At 34.1% G+C, this 18,619-nt stretch overlaps 1 protein-coding gene across 1 annotated transcript in view; it reads right to left on the bottom strand.

The window, feature by feature from the left end:
- Positions 1–18,619, bottom strand: part of LOC125064922 (mitogen-activated protein kinase 1) — a 64,894-nt gene that overhangs the window by 9,883 nt on the left and 36,392 nt on the right. The window contains exons 5-6 of the mRNA XM_047672234.1: positions 14,416–14,532; positions 8,889–9,056 (exon numbers count right to left, since the gene is read on the bottom strand). Coding sequence (XP_047528190.1) covers positions 8,889–9,056; positions 14,416–14,532 — 285 coding nt within the window. The remainder of the gene's footprint in view (positions 1–8,888; positions 9,057–14,415; positions 14,533–18,619) is intronic.

The raw sequence follows: 18,619 nt of genomic DNA, 5'->3' as shown, positions 1-18,619 counted from the left end.
CTGACGATCATTAATTAGACAGTGATCTTCTAGGTAATGGATCAGTTGGTTGTTTAAGATCCGTTCCATCACCTTACAAAGAACTGAGGTGATAGCTATTGGCCGATAATTTGCCGGGTCAGATCGATCCCCTTTTTTGGGAACCGCTTGCACATTAGCTTCTCTCCAAGAATCCGGCACACATCCTGTAGAAAGAGACAGCTGGAACAGGCGCGTTAACACAGGAGACAGCTCCGCTGCACACTTCATCAGCACTATGGCTGGTATTCCATCGGGACCGCTAGCTTTCCGCACATCAAGTGATTGTAGCTCTGCACGTACATCACGTTGCCTGATTTTGATGTCAGGCATCGTGTAGCCACATGAAGGAATTGTTGGTGGCAGCGCACTACAATCATTGATTACGGAATTATCCGCAAAGAGGTTTGCCAGAAGATCAGCTTTCTCCTGCGGACTGTGAGCTAGCGATCCGTCCGGATACCTGAGCGGTGGCAGCGAAGGTTGACAGAAATTGCTTTGCACAGATTTGGTCAGACGCCAGAAGCTACGGGAGCCTCTAGGTTGTGAAATAAGGTCATGGCCAAACCGCGCAATGCGCTGTGCATCCGCTCTTGTGTATGCCTTCCTACAAGACTTGGAAGTTTTATTGTAGGTTGCTTTCAGTGAGTCAATGTTAGATGCCCCACTAACGCAGCCATTGATCCACGCGCGATAAGCCGCCTGCTTAGAAGACACAGCATCGGCACATTCGCGAGTGAACCAACGGTTACGCGTACCCTTACTGGCGAGGTCTGAGTTAGGAATGTAGTATTCCATCCCCAACAGGATCTCACCAGCAATAGCAGCGGCGCTAGCTGTCGGGTCATTCTCACTGAAGCAACGCTCCTTCCAAGGGACTGACGCATAGTAATCGCGCAAACCGTCCCAATCTGCCGACTTATAGTGCCAAATGCGACGTTTGCTTACCGTTGGTGGCGGCAGCTTGGCCTGTGGCACTTTGGTAGATATCAGGCAGTGATCCGAAGAACCAAGTGGAGCCCGAACCTCAACCTGATATTCCACCGGGTGGCTAGTCAGCAGAAGGTCCAGTAGGGAAGGCGCTTGCCCGTCAATGTCTGGGATCCTGGTGGGCTGATCAACCAACTGGGTCAAGTCATGCGTGAGAGCGAAAGCATGGGCAGTCCTTCCCGCATGGTCAGTTTTGGAGGACTTCAACCATGATTCATGGTGAGCGTTAAAGTCCCCCAAAAACACCAGTTCCGCGTTAGGAAACTGCTCTTGCGCAGCATCTGCCACCCGACTAAGATGGTCAAATAGTCGGCTTGTCTCCAAGTCACCATTGTGGGATCTGTAGAGGCACACGTAGACCCGACTCTGACGAACCAAGTCCACACGTACCACTAACAGGGAGAAGGAAGGGTCCTCCAAGCAGCGCAGACGGTGACAACAAACATCCGTCCTGACGAACAAGCATACTCCGGCTTTCGCTTTGAAGGATTCTTCAAGCATGTAGCCGGGATAATTAAGGTAGCTGGTATCGACAGGACGGAGTATTTGAGTCTCCGTCAGAAACAACATTGCTGGCCGTGCTGTCTCGAGATGGTGGTGGACAGCATTGAGGTTAGCGTGGAGTCCACGGATGTTAACGAACTCAACCTCAAACAGCGTGGGAATGGTGGGGGTGTGCACCGCTGTACGACCGTCATTTCTTTTATGCACTGTCATGGATAGGGGGAAAAAAGAGGAAGAGACGTGAAGCGAGCGATGCGTTGCCACGATAGGGACGGTCAAAGTGTGGAGCTGTGTTTCCCCAATAAGTTGCCAGAAGAGAAAATAAACTGACCCGCCGGGCGGAAGGGCCCCCGAACCCTCCCGGTAGTGGCCGCCGGGACCCCACCGTCCGGTCACCAACCGGCACGACGGTCGACACCGGGATTATGCGTGGCCTGGTGGGGCAGCCTCGCGAGCTGGTTAGGAACGCTTGGGCCCCTGTACTCTGCCACGGGCGGCCAGCGGAACAACCGTTTCTACGGGTCTCCCTGACCGGCGGGTCAATATACTTTCCTCCAGCATTGGTTCAACAGCAACATCCACCGGACCAACTCTTATCGCGACAATGCGCGCTCGGGCACTGGCTGTACGCCGGCTGATCTCGAAACGCGGCTGCAAGCAGCCACTTCACGAGTGTTTCACCATACGTACGGTGGTAACAAGCCAGGCGGATGATTGACATCCTACCACCAGATAAGTGAGATGAGATGATGAGTAAGATGGTTTTCTCTTTTGCTGTTCTTTAATCCCATTAGTAAAGGAGAATTCCTTTTTTTAGCATCACGTTGGTTACGGCAAAATATGTAAAAATGGAAATATTACTTTCCACACGCGAAAGTTAGATACTTGAAAATTAAAACATTTGTGATCCTTAATACCATAATAAATACAAAAGGGAATTTGTTTATTACGATTTTACTTTTTGAAAAAATCACAATCATTACATTTTACCTACACGTTGTCAGGGGAAATGATAAAGTCATAGTCTACCTGATACCTACCCCTACTTCCTCTCACTTACCGAAACTAATAAATAAATATTTAATCACCATAAAGAAGATTCTAATAGTTGTGTTGGCTAGTTTATTTTGAGCTCGGCCGTCGTGGCCCAAATCGATCGGAACAACCTTATTATTATTAGAGGTATAGGGAAGTATCTTTTAATGTATAAAAAGTATCCTCAAAATGTAAGTAAATAAAAGACGCTGCTGGTCAGTTACGACGGTGAAATTTTCAGAAGCGCGCCAATACGATAATCGATAGAGTAAAACGGACAAAGACGAAGTTAGAACACATACAAAAGGCGTTTTTTTTTTAAATTATTTTATTTATCAACTTTACAAATCCGAATTAATAAATGTTATTTCAGATACCGACATACCATTGCCATTTTGGCATTAACTCATTATTTTCTGTTAAGAAATTCTATGTATACAATAAAAATGAAATCACCGATAAAAAAGTACGGACGTAAGCTCGTCATATTATGAGTGTTGCTTGCTAATTGCCGCCCCCACCCTGTGTGTGTGTATGTATGTAGGTGTGTGTATGTGTGTGTGGGGGGGGGGGGTATGCCAGATAAAACATCAATTAGTATTCTGTATTTAAATTCAGTAAATAACATAATAATTTATTAACTAATTTCGCACATATTAATAATATTATACATCATTTGTTTTGGGTCATTTCATGGGTCATTTCTTAGCGATGTTTTTTATAAAAAAAGGTAGGAAGATAAACAATTGACCCCTGCCCATTCTACCGGATGGTTGTAAGGGCATCGTACATAAACATTGCCGTAAAAATATTAACCATTCCTTACAACACCAATGTCACTAGGATAAAGTTGGCTTCGAGGACCCTTGAAAACTTGAAAACTACATTACTAAAGATTGTTGTTTGGCGGTAGAATATCTGTTAAGTGGGTGATATTCCCCGAGACAGGTATGCACAATGCCCTACCACCAAGTAATATTAAATTGTAAATCTATGCGATTGTTATAGATGAGTTGTACAGTGGATAGTATTTGTGGTTGTAATTCTAAGAACTGATACAGCTTTCATCAGAAGCATTAATCGTAATTCGAAGAAACGGTTGTAAAATATATATTTAATTCGTTAATTCTTAATACAATTTCAATATGTTTTTCGTGTTCCTTTAGAGTTTATTTGACTTCACATTCATTTATTAGTGTACATTTAATTCAACGTAATAATACTGTTTGTTTCCAAAATGTATAATTCATATCTCACGGAATCTAGTTAATCGTAAACACTGATTTTATGAAATTATGAAATGCGAATACATTATAGATTTATCACTAAATTGCTTGTTGAAGATACCCTGTGTTTTTTTTTTTTAAAGAATTTACATGTGGCGTTGACGCGTTTTCATTGAACAAGAAATATAATATGTAATTGCTATTATAATTATATCAGCGGAGGTGATGCCGCTGTGTACTACTGTGTAGTATCGCGTATCGTTACACCTTATAAAGGGTGTTAATGTATCAAAATCATCGCCTATAAGAGAACAGACTTAAATTCGCTCTAGATAATCTAACCAATATATTTAAATGTTTTTCTAAAATAAAAAACTAAAGAACACTTATTTTATTAGGATAAAAAGGATAATTCCATAGTGACACTTAAAAGTAAACTTCAAACTCTAAATTACTTTAAAGTAATAATTCTATTTGAAGTCTTACATTTTACACAAAGTTTAAAACCTAGTGTTAAATATTTTACTTGACGTAAAACTTCGTCCCAAGGCGAAGAGTACCTACGTTATAAACTTGGGTTCGTAATGTAAAGCCTTGCACCTTGGGCGTTGTAAATAATTTTACAGTTTTGAAATTCGAGCTGTTTAATTAATTAATAATGTAATAATTCAAACGTAAATACCGCCTTTTGTTGCTTATCGCGATCAGACTGAAAATACTAATACAGACTTTTTTTTACCTACGTATAGTTTACAAGAAAATAAATACAGAATATCTCATTCAAATAAGTACTAGACTATCTACTGCCCATACATTTACAATAGGTATAATAATTTAATTATTGAACGTAGCAGGCGCAGTACTGATTGAATAGCAACTAATATACAGATACATTTAAGATAATAATGTTACCAAAATTGAGTAAAACCTTCGCGCTGCGATTCGTTCCTTTTATCTGGTCTACCTATGAGGATGTGTTAACAACTTTAATAGTGTTGACAACTTTTGTCAGGAGTGTGAAAAAAGATGCAAAATATAAACGAATAAGAGTACATGTAAAAGCAATTGCACTTCGAGTTTTAAGTTTAACGACTGCTATTTACAGAACAGATGTGTAGCTATAGATATGTTCTGAATCTTCGATTAAATATCATTAATTAATTATTTATAAAACAGCACTGCCTCCCCTTTAATATGGTAATTAAGAATTAATGATTTCACTTCCAACAATATCGCCGCAGAAATTAATCCGCTATAAAACTGGTCTATTAAATATGAAGTATCCGGAAATTTCGTACGGCCTGATTATTTTTAATTATATTTTACATCGATATTAATGTGATAAATGAGTAATTATTTATGCTTACTTGGTTTTCAATGATTAACTACTAACCTATTTTGACTAAATTTATATATTTATATAAAGAGGAAGAATATTTAAAAAAAAAAATCTAATAAAAAATCAGTAGTAAACGAAAAATTTCGTGTCACATGTATAAATGTCTATGAAAAAAAGACAAAGACATTGTCTTTGACATTTTTTTATTTATTTTTAAGACAATTGTCTTTAAAATAAATAAAAAAAATCAAATCTTATAACATTGTAATCATTGCTTAAAATGTTAGTATTAGAACATTTAAATATGTCGAGGAACGAGCAACGCCATTTGCTAATACGATCAAGAACTATGCGTCGGTGTTGCTAGTTAATAAATTCTCGATATCGAAATGTCAAGTGGACAATTGGATGGAATCGATTTTGCGAAACGGCAGCACTGCATTTTTGATCGGGCTGTCATTCATTCATTTGTTATTACCGATTTTATTCCGTAAAATAAGATATTGAGAAGTCCGTTAACGGGTTTATTTGAGCACCGAGTAATGGAGGAAGAGCGATCTGAGCCCGAACGTGCGGAGGATGCGACAAATATAAAAAAATAACATACAAGGACTCGCTTACTATTTTAAGACTAGTTTTTTCATCATCATTACAAATATTCCACGCGAACATATTCGCCTGTACGAACCACTTTTCGATAAACGTTTCGTCTATACAATATGAATGTAGGAGATTAATCTATGAACACAATGGTGAGGTTTTTGTTTATTCTTAATCTACAAAACAATGACTGTATTGTTGGTTTAGTATTCGATGAATGTAATAGCTATTTCTTCATATTTGCTTGTTTTTTAATTAGCTGTCATCGAGTCTTGGTTATTATATTTTTTGGAATATCAGAACGATTACCTTTACGATAAAAATATTCTCTAAAAAAAGAAATAAGAAATCCTTCTCAGATCACTTCGTGTTCGTCTGTTTGTCCGTCTTTTACTCAGAAATGCTTAGAGGTATACAATTGAAATTAGTACCAAATACCCTTAGTATCTGTAGTCCCTTAAAACTGTATTAAAACAAATCTCGAAGTCTACGCAAGTAAAAGATATGGCCTTTCATGTTGCATTTCCCATACATTCGAAAAAGGAATCAAAAACTATAGGATTTTGACCTTCCCATTGACCTAGAATCATAAAATGTGGAATCCTGTAGCACAAGTATAGGAAAAAATCCGAAAACCTTAAATTTGATGTTACATCAGTGTTTCATTCAGTATTGTGCGGTAGTTCGGAATCCTTAGTGCGCGAATGTGACTTGCACTTGCCCGGGATTTTTGTGTACAAATTACAATTATGGCAGTTACGTACCTGATATTATATTAGGATACAGTAAGGACAGATTCTAATTAGTTTAACTGAAAAGAGGGTGTAAGGATTTCGAGTACATTGGAATGTTATAGACTATAGCAAAAAAAATAAACGATTAGTTTGGACATTGAGATGCTTTTTTTAATACTGTTAACAAATGGCTAAAAGACTTATAAATAATTTTACTTCAAACAAGCAGTCATAATAATTATTTCAGAACCAAAAATAAACAGAATATTTTAATAGAGACAAAGAGAAAGAGAGAGGGAAAGAGAGAGAGTATCTATTATATATCGTAGTCGTAGATAGCGGCTTGTACGCAATATCTTTATCAGTATTTAAACTTGAAACAGGTACATAGAATGTAAATTCAACGTCAAATTCGCCTGAATTAGCGCTATTTGAAAATTAATTGTACCTAATATCTATGTCAACACCACCTCGCCGTAACAAAGTTTACGCGGCTCAAGTTATTAAATCCATAGTTTGCTTGTTTTCGTGCTAATCAACCATACATTATATTAAATGGATCTCACTACACATCCGTATGTTTACATTATTAAAACTAAAAAAATACAAATTAAAAAAACAATAGAAATTTTAACCAATCATTCACCCTTATTTATATGATATTTACGGTTAGCCAATGAGGAAATCTCCTCATTTAACTAAAACTATATATTTCACAGGACAACAACTCACGTACATAACCAATGACGACGACGTTTCTATTAAGTAAATAATCTATACAACGACAATGTTATCGTTATGTTTGTTCCTTTAATGATTTTTTTTTATTACAGTAAACTACTACAGTACTACTCTACTATCTAAACATCAAATAGTTTTACTATTTCTTCAGCCGAATACAGATTTTCTCCAAAAATTTCAACGTCGATTTTATTACCGCAGCATTGCGGTAAAGCTGACAAAGGATGGTTTGACGCATACCGTTAGACGTTTGTTTTATAGTACAATTAGTTCATAATTTTTATTATAACAGCAATTTCAAGCTGCTAGTTAGTATCGTGTAGGCTGTTTCAATTAAAGGAGACGTAAAGACAAAATAAATAATTTTTACATTCAATTAAAATCATCGGTTGAGAAGCTGGCGGCGAAGTCTTTATCGAATCTTTATTTGTAAAATTATAGTAGTCCAGTGGAATTGTGTTGTATTATAAATAAAGATATATTAGGGAGTTTCTCTGTCAATTTGAAAAAAAGAAATTGGAATTATAAGAAAATAAATAAACTTAATTAAATGAAATATGTATCGCGAAGAAGCCCACATTTTTCTCTTTATTTGTGAATTTTGGTCGACATTTTCATTCAAATAAACATTCCCTTTCATTGTATCTAAGCAATCCTAGTCTTTGTCTTAATTTATTATTACATTTACAGTCTACTAATAAAGCGACAATTTCATAAATAATTTAAAACGCTTTTATTAAACCTATTAAAATAAACTCTGGCTAAACGGTACTTTAAGTAACTGAACTTATTTTACCATAAAGCCTTTCTTTAGCCTTAATTACATCAAGTAAATATTAGAACAAATAAAAGTAAAATTACTTACTTACTTACTATTAATCTAATTTCAGATTAACATTTTGACTTGATATTAATACTTTGTAATAAAATCTTACAAGAAAATCAGTCTTATCGGCAATTCAGGAAATTATAATATTAACTTATAAAAAAAAAATAGTTATCAGAAAGTCATAGAATTTATTTTCTCACGGATAGCATAGTGATCCTATAAGGGTTCAGATTTTTCCTTTTGAGGTACGGAACTCTAAAAATAAGTTTCCATAATTTTATATAAAACCGTATACTTGGGAAATAAAGAGAGAGCCTAGTTTATGTTTAGCTGGTCGTATATACTTTTATACTGAAACCTATTGATAGCTCCATGTGTGGCACATATTAAAGGCAAGATTGTCTGCTGTTTAAAGCAAGGGATCGCATGTACGGTAACGTTCATGTCTACAAAAACTTTCAAGTATAAAAAGAAAATTGAAAATAAACACGAACGTCGTTTGCAACGTAACAGTTTACACACGACGTTTAACTGGTGATCGTATTACATATTTACGAATATTCTACGGAGCGACTATTTTAGAGTACCGCTAAGGAACCGAACCAAGCCAAGGCAGCCTGTACAGGCTATGTAACTTAACTGAATTATGGTATCACCAGGGAATACTGTTAACGTAAAAGAACACCTCATTAACATGAAATATTATATAATGTAATGAAAAATAAATCTTCTACTCTTTTGAGAATTTCTCACAATATTTTCTTAAAAGAATAAAATACCGTTAAAAATTGAAATAAATTCAATGATGTATAACAAATGAAATCCCAATAATGTTAGTAAAAACAAAAATATATACATAATTATAAACGTACCTTTTCATTGATGATACAGTCCAAATCCTCCTGGCTGGGTGAGCCCAATACTCCAAGGATATGATTCAGCTGGTCGAGGTAGTGCTTGCCCGGAAAAATGGGTCGGTTCGACAGCATCTCCGCGAGGATGCAGCCCACAGACCAGATGTCTATTGATTTAGTGTAGCCCTGAACAAAGAACATTCGCATTCATTTATATCGTTTGACCTTAAAACGACAAAATATTGCTAACATCGATGCACGTGGAAGCACATGCTTCGAGGTATATATAAATCTTCTGGTGGACATAATTCCCACATTTTAAGTTTAACCAGACTCAGATAGATAGTAAAATGATTCGCCATAGTAAAGAATCTCAAAAAAAAAAAATGAGTCGCCAAGACATTACGTCAATAGCTAACTTATCCTAAACATACAAAATATTATAATTAGAGGTAGAATAAGTTATCTACACGATGATATTCCAATAGTATTCAAACTATGTAGTATATCTGTTACGCAATGTAACTAATGCAACAATAAGGTGAGTGTAAATTAGAGAAAATCTGATAAGACACCGTATTAAATAAAGATTTATTTTAAATAAACACAAAAAAATATATACTACAGCTTTATACAAATTTGTAAATGTTCAACTGGAAAGCAAATCCTTCTCTTTTCGATTTAAAATTCAAAGCTTGTCCGCCTTTTTGACTTAAAGTTTTGTTTTACTTAAATTATGTGTGTTTAGTATTGACTATCGAAGGCAATTAAATAATCTATTATAATATTATAAATGCGAAAGTAACTGTCTGTCTGTACATCTGTTACACATTCAATGCTAAACCAGTGACCCGAATTTGATAAAATTCGGTATGAAGCAAGTTCGAATCTCAGAAAGGACATTGGATACTTTTTTATACTTGAAACTTACGACTGCTCTCATAACTTCAGCTAGTGATGTATAAAAGCGATATTGACAGTTTGACAACATTTAAAAAATATATAATGTACAAAACGAAGAATAAAAATAAATTATTGGGTTCTAATTAAACAAGTTCGTGTTTTAGGAATTCGTCTCCCAGTCGACAGAATAAATTACGCATTCAAATATTTCTATATCAGTTTTGAGAATTTATTTTAATAATTTTGGAAGAAATTTCGATTAATTTGTGTAGGTTTAAGATAAATGTTATGTTTGTATATTATTAATTAATTGTAATTTATTTCAACCATTAATTCATTGGTGTATTATTTCAAATTTGAATTGTAAATATGAATCTATCAAGTTGAAAACAAGCCTCTAATTAATCCATGTTCTAAAAGGAATAATAACAATAGCCTAGACCGTATCGGCACCAGCAGTTTTGCTCAAATTGTTTTAAAGATTTGACCCACACATACGAACAAATAATTTTATTTACTTGGTAGTGTGCCTAGCTCTGGAACCGAGTTGGCCAAGTGGTTAGAACGCGTACATCTTAACAGATAATTTCGGGTTCAAATCCAGGCAAGCACCTTTGAATTTTCATGTGCTTAATTTGTGTTTATAATTCGCGCTCAGCGGTGAAGGAAAACGTGAGGAAACGTGCATGTGTCTAATTTCAACGAAATTCTGCCACATGTGTATTTCACCAACCCGCATTGGAGCAGCGTGGTGGATTATACTCCAAACCTTCTCCTCAAAGGAGGAGGCCTTAGCCTAGCAGTGGGAAATTTACAGACTTAAATGCAAAAAAAAAAAATGTGTGTTGCTCATAATTATTCTAAATGTTTCGCCGTTACATAAAAGGTACACACGTTGAAAGTTCAATGGTATCAAGGTACCCTTGTTTCCTTTTCGTCTGTGAATATAAATGCGCCAAAGTGAACTGTTAAATATTGACGTTGTGAGTTATGTAACAATCGTTCGAGAGTTTTGTTCCCGTTAACATCTGAATTTGTTCCTTTATTAAATTTGCGTAAAAATAAATAAAAATTTGCGAGCCATAGACAGAGGTAACATTATAGAAAAGCCAATGTTAAAGTACCCGCATTAAATACAAACATTTGAACCTATAAATAGATATTATCTTAAATTACCTTATAAAATTTAAAAAGAAAAATCTAGGTAAAGGTTTCAACTTTAATTCTACTTTGGATGATCAAAATGTAGTTCTTCTCAAATCTTAGTTTATTTTTTGCTCTGGCAACAAGATCTCATTGTCATAATGAAATCTACTATTGCTCAAAAAATCCCCTTTCAGATTTTTTTAGGTTTATTGCAGCCGGCTCAAGGGCTACAATTTAATTTAAGTTGGTATTACGTTGACCTGACATAAATATTTACCAACCCCTATCCCTACAAATTACTAGGTCATCTCTTTGTTGAAATCTACACGGTCACGTTGCCGTAAACTTTTGCATAGCATGACAGGCTGAAGGGTTTTATTATAAGAATACTTTATAAGGAAATTGATCTATTCAAACATAAAGGCGCGTTTGTTACTTTTTTTTTATATATAAATAACTTAACAAATATAAACCAATTATTTTTTTTGTATTCAATCGATGCAGCTACGACTATCTGTAAGAACGGGCGTCACTCGCTCATACTAAGAAGACATGTTGTTAATAGATTAACGTGGAAGGTTGAACCTTCTATATTTTCTCTTGCTGAGATTAAATTTCAACATTTAGCAGCCATCATTATCATATATATGTTACTGCAAACGCTAGAACTAAGGTAAATCGTTAGATTTTCCAGTAAAACCGAAGATTTACCGACATGAGTTGGTAAATGTAAGTATTTATTATAAGGGGACGATTTTTTCGGACTTCTACCATTCCAACCTAACCTAACCTATGGTAAAAGTTCGAATCCCAAAGTGTTATGGACATTTACCATTCTAATCGGTAAATCTTAGGTTTAGCTGGAAAATCTTAAGATTTACCGTAGTTCGAGCTTTTACAGTAACATATACACTAAACACAACTTAAGTTAGTTTTCTTGATAGTAGGGTTTTGTGCAAGCCCATCAGTGTTCAACAAATGTTGTGTTCCGGTTTAAAGGATGGGTGAGCCAGTGTAACTACAGGAACAAGGAATACAACGTCTTTGCTCCCAAGGTTGGTGGCGCATTTGTGATGTAAGGAACGGTTAATATTTCTTAAAGCTCTAATGTCTATAGCGGTAGTGACCACATACCGTCAGGTGACCCATTTGCCCGTCCAAAAACATTATGTAAAACAGTAAAAGGTTACCTCGGTTATTGTTTCTTAAAATATGTGTCTAAAAAGTTCCGTGTCAATTTTTTAGGGAGTTCGTATAGATGTATGTTAACACTTGTGGGTTTTCAATGGGTATTTAGTACACTTCAATTTATAATATTCGGACAATAACGTTGTGCCAGGAATTATTAAAACAATCGAATGTGCTCCTTTGGCACGTCCTACCTTCTTTAATGGATCACATAGATAGGTGAACGAATCAATTGTTCGCTTATCATTGAACGATTTATTTCATACATACATAATTTGTAACTTCGATCGCAAACAAAAAAGTAATATAAAACGCTGTACCGCAAATACGCGATAGTTTCATTACTTTACCCGCTCGCCATATTTTAATTAACGCAGATTTCAATCTATTGTGACTCGCGATTAATCATGAATTGCAAAAATGAGTCTTATTTCTATACCATAGAGTTTAATATTAAATGGAGTTAGCTCGATATGAGCGTAACTATACCGTTCAAACAGTATAAAATTATGCAGTCATCTCAACGAGAGATCTCTATCCACTTGAATATTTTGCAGGCAAGTCTCTTTTACAAGTTGAAGCACAATTTAAAAAAAATTACAATACATCCGCGCGACCGTGCGATACCGTTGGCGCTCAAAATAATGAAGAACTTCGTTATCTTGAACAGAATATTAATTATGGCCGAATATGTTATATTACAAGTGATTCAAGAAAAACGATTGTATATTGTTACCGGTAGTAGGATTCTGTGTGGGTATGTCTATCAATTTTTTTTTATTTGTGTTCTGCAGTGCTATTCGGTAAGGTCAAGTATGTGTGGCAGATGCACCGATCTGCTGAGAAGCGCCGTGTTGAAAAAAATACTTTAAATATTTTTTTAAATGTAGGAGCTTTGTCCACCAAACAGTAGCACATGTACATGATAGCGTACCGTTTGAAAATATTTGAATGCAAAATTTTCAACACATCAATTCCGTTCAGAACTTTGATAACGATTTTACCAACATAACGTTACAAATGGGAAAAGTTATTAAAGAAAATGAAAGCGTACAATGCTTCTACCATCTAGCTTTTTTAATTAAAAAAACTTTAACTTTGAAACCTGACTTCAAGCAACAAATAAAAAAGACTAATGAAAAATTTACTTTAGATGCAAATAAAAATGATTTAATAACAAGTTCGAAATGTAATACATAGTTGTATGCATGTATTGCGTTTTATTTGCGTTTCACGTTTACAATGTGCAAATATCGTTTAAGACTCGAAGCGATACGATACATATTATGTAACTATATTGAAACTATTAATATGTAAACTTTTTATTTATTAAATTTAAATAGATAAACTAACACGCAGAACAGTTTTTACATGTTAGCAAGAGCCTTTAAAAAAATATAGTCCGTAAATGTTCCACTGCCAGCCAAATGCCTCATTCTCACTTAATGAGAAAATTCAACGCTTACTCCAGCCCGCTGGAATGCTGGTGAAAACACGTGTTTTATCTGACACGTGACGGTCTGCTCGCAACGTTTTCACGGTGAATGTAATAAATAATAATCTAAGCACTTATATATTACAATGATACTTGATTCGCAATATTAATTAATTTGTCGTAACGTATAATCTTACGTTCTTAATACTTCTATACGAATATAACAAATGTGAATGTCAGTCTCTCTGTTTTTTTCTCTTTCACGATCAAACCACTGAACCTTATTTGATGAAATTTTGTATGAAGCAAGTTTGAACTTCAAGGAAGGTAGGCCTTTTTTGCCTAATACCTTACTACCTACACCTCTAAAACGCGAGCGATGCCGTTAGCGACAACAAGTATTATATAATAGAGTAGTTGCATAATATATACATACGTGATATAGTACAAAGACTTTATTGTCCCGGCGATCGTTCACGGCTAACATAGCAAAATAATCTAATGTAACCTAACCTAACAGAGAGAACTTCGATAAAACTAAAAAAGAGCGATGTCAAAGGAAAGGAGGTTGAACAGCTGAAAATCTAAAACATACAGGTATTATTCAGTTCTGACTATCTCCTTGGTCTAGTAGCTAGTAGTAAATAGTAAGTTCAAATTCTGGGCTGAGTCTTTGTCTGAACTCTTACTGACCGTACGGCTGTATCCAAGGATTATAAGTGTCAATAAGGCATCTGTGCTTGTGCATCCACCTGTGCACTGTAATATCCTCTACGCTAGTCTCCAAATAGTCGGTCAAGAAGGCATCAAGAATTTTTTGACTAAATTTCAGTTGGACGGCTACAAACTATTAAAATCTTTTAACATATTTACCTTGGAGTTAAGCATGATCTCCGGCGCGCGGTACCAGCGCGTTGCGACGTACTCCGTGAGGAATCCCGTGTGGTCGTGATCGGGATCCGCCACTCTTGCGAGACCGAAGTCACAAATCTGCACAGACAAATGATAAATCACGATTAGGCGAATGTAAACTACAGGCCGAAAATCTTTCGTGAAAGTTAAGAATTGTTTAATTTACACTCATAGTTTTTACACGCCGCTTCGGTCCTATTTAATGCCTGTATAAAAATAGCCTTTTGTTACCCATAGGCGTGGGTACATAATATCTCTATGTAAAAAATCACGTTGACCTGTTAGTACATCGCTACGTAAAATATGGAGAAACCGACACATTTTTGTACAAAATATTAATATTAGTATTATATTATGATGATTGTTGAATCAGCAAAAGTACAATTTATTGTCCAATGACCAAAGAATAAAGTTACACAGATTAATTAATCTTTATCTAAAATAAATTTATAGTTCTTGTTCTAATCTATACTAATATTATAAACGAGGAAGTGGCTCTGTCTATCTGTCAGTCTGTTACTGGTTTGCGGCACAAACACTAAGCCGAATTATAATAGATTTTGTATTTTATTTTGACCCCAAGGAAATAGTATTTCATGCCTAGCTGGCAAACAGTACAAGCATAGTCGCGGCAGAAAACTAATATATTGCAATAGTAGTACTATCCACCAAACGACAAAGATTTTTCTGAATATATTTCTTTCTCACCAATAACTACATCTCTGCAAACATCATCAAATCGTTGCTACGGAGCAACTGCGTAAAAGACGAACTAACAAAAGAACAAAGTCAGTTTCGCAATTATAAAGTAAGATGATCGATTAAAGAGTCACAGTGTATAAATTGAAATTAATTATCCATTATAAACACAAACACTACACGTTCTAGAATATCCTACACGCGACGCACGTTCCATTCGAAACCGGAACACGCTCAGGAAATAGATTCACTGTGTACAGTCGCAAAATCGATTACTTACACTTTTTACGCAAAATTATTTGTACAGTTACAGACAAAATAGAATGTAAATTAATGATTTTTAACATATTTTCATTGCAAAATATCTCGTAACTTAATAAGAGACACAAATACTTTTGATGTTAAGTTAGAGACTATTTAAAGAGATCACTTAAGTAATATGCATTTGCTTCGAATTATGTCTAAATGGAAAAAGACGAAACAGTTTCATATGACAATGCAACTAAAACGGAAAACGTGTTACGTCACATATCAAATATTTAGTTACAATTATAAACATAGTAAAATTTATCAATTCCTAATTACTAAAGGCCATTAAACTTAGTATATTGAATGAAGTTATTTCACGTTTATTTCATTTAATTTAAAACATTATCACGTAACATTTTGTCTTTCTTATATTAGTAAGAATCGGTTTCGGTCCGGATTATCATCTTTATAACAATCTATATGTGATTCGCAATTAGCTGGATGCTTTTAGACAAACTTATACGCATCATACAAAAACGGTGGGTGGATGATATCGTTTGCTTCCAGGGTAAGGATGCTATCGTTTTTTTATGGCTTGGCAGGTCGTTTGCAGCTGATCAGTAAAATGAGCATCCTTTTATTTCCGTTTATGGTTGTAAGCATCATTTAACTATACTTATACGCATTTAAAATACGAATCCATGCTGAAATGATAATTGATGTGTCCAACAGCTATACTCAATATATAAAATAAGATTTCACTAACAATTATATATGATATAAATTTTAGTTATTGCAAAGAAGATCAAGGGTTTAAATGGTGTCATGAATTTAGACCCAAACTATTAAATAAATACTGTGTTTTTATAACAATACGTTAAAAAATAAATATAGTTTATTTATTTAACAAAAAGTATATATACCTAGCTGTATGAATATAGCAGACTAGCGGCTTTCAAAATCTTGACAAGTTAGCACTGCAAATTGTCAAAATCTTGAGAGGCACCGCTTAAAGTCATTGATATATATGTTTTTTTTTTTAATCAATATTAGAAAGGCAAACTTGTAAATAATGGGTCACGTGATGATAAGTAACTACTGCCCAGAAACATTAATGTACTGTAAGTTTATTAAGCTATTTATTTAACTGTCATGAAAATTAAAATGTTACGTCTCTGTGGGAGTAATACCTACAGACTAGATTGGACACAGTGATTAATAACCCTAAAATTAAATTTCTTAAAAATGGAATTACAAATGCTGAGAAATTTTAATAAGAATCATTAGCATAAAAGTCGTTTGCAATAGTTTGTCAGTTTACAAAGAGTCTGCCTAACAAGATGAAGCGAAGATATTATATCTAACGAGGTCTATCAACACAGCGGGATAGGCGTTTAGCGCTTTCGTTATGGTAACAAGTCAGTGCTAAGAGCAATTCATTAGAACATCGTGAACATTTGAATTTGTTCGCTAAGTATATACTTTAGTCACATTTATACTAATATTATAAATGTGAAGATATCTCTGTCTGTGAACCTAATTTCATGAAATTTGTTACGGAGCAGGTTTGGAGAATATAGCATTTTATACCTTAAACCTGAAGATCGTTGCCTTTAACTCGTACTAATGTAAACCGATACTTTAGCGTGGAGGGGCATGACTTGAGCCAAACATTTAAACAACGTACCCTAGGGACTTGTAGGAAGCCGTTTGGTTTTTAGTTGATTTTTTTATCACCCGACTTCATAAGACATTATTTGTAAAAAAATACCGTTAAGTGTTTTTTTTTTCATTTCCTCTTACCTCCTCTTATCTTATTTTCTTTAAAAATATTTGTGGTACAAGCTTTATTATGTAGATTAAATGAGTAGTAATTCTGAGTTATTCAACGGAATTATTTTATTTACAAAGCACAATTAATTTTTTTAAATACCAAATATGGTATTTATTTTATACTACTAGTGGGTCTCCCTCGAAACTTTGCGTTATTCAAGATTTTTTTAGGAATTTCTAAATCTATGACAGGTTTTGTTTTGATTTAATTTCATTGTAAGCTGCAAGTCACTCATCTACATACATTTAGCGCCAAAATGATAAACTTTTTAATTTTTTTTTTAGTTTCAAACAGTGTACATTATCAGTAAGAATTCGAGTTTGTTGATAATAATTTACTTTTTTTTACGTTTTTCATTTTTTTATTCGCCCGTAGTATCGCTCTCTAACCGGTCAATAATTTCCGCACTCTAAAATTAATTCTTTGTTAAATCGTAACAATTAAGTAAATTTCAATAAGCAATACTTTTAAATTTTCTGCTCATCTAAGGCTGAAGCTCTTCAAAATACAGCTATTGTTCCATTATTACTGGGAAAATCGACTTACGCTATTAATATATAAGATTCCATTTCGTTTATACCATTATCATCATTAGTTTCGCAAGATTAAAGTAAATAAAGTGTTCTATTTTTAAATAAAGTAACGTATAGAAGAAACTTTTATAGCTCAATTGAAACTAATTACGTATTAACTGGTACTTTTCATTTCAGTGTTTTATTTGTGTTGGTACATAATATATAAATTATACATTTTCTTATAAATAGATAAGAAGTGATAATATTTAAATAAAATATAATCTACTTTATAACTTATTTAATTTAAGGTTAACACTTAATACATGAATAGTCGAAGTTTTTCATCAAAAAAATGTTTTTTTTTTTTAAGTTTTAAATTTATGTAATAAGACTTTTTCACACAATATTTTAACATTTAAAATTGATAAATGTTTAGTTATCTTTTTAATGTTTAACTGTTAAAACATATTATATGTACATAAATTTACATAATATGCTAAGCGTTTCATTTTACATGGGTCGAAGGCCTATATATAATATATTCACTATTCCGCCCTTAGAATAACATCTCGTCGGCGGAGGCTTATACCAATAAACCCAGGAAAGAAAACATACAACGGATACAGAAATTGCTATTTAAAAAAACCTTAGCTTATTCTCTTGTAAATAAACAGCGAGTTACGCTCAACTAAACCCCAATAAAATACAGAAATTAACATGAACTAAACGGTTTCAAAGACGTGTCACAACACAGAATATACATTAAATAATATTTATGTTTAATATAAATTATACATTTTATTTTTTCTTTACGCAAAAGTATAAATTTTTTACCGCAATATTTCTTAGTACATAACGCTTTAAAACA

Source organism: Vanessa atalanta, chromosome 6, assembly GCF_905147765.1.
Source record: "Vanessa atalanta chromosome 6, ilVanAtal1.2, whole genome shotgun sequence".
In the NCBI taxonomy this organism is placed as follows: Eukaryota; Metazoa; Arthropoda; class Insecta; order Lepidoptera; family Nymphalidae; genus Vanessa; species Vanessa atalanta.
This window is presented reverse-complemented; position numbering and strand designations above follow the sequence as displayed.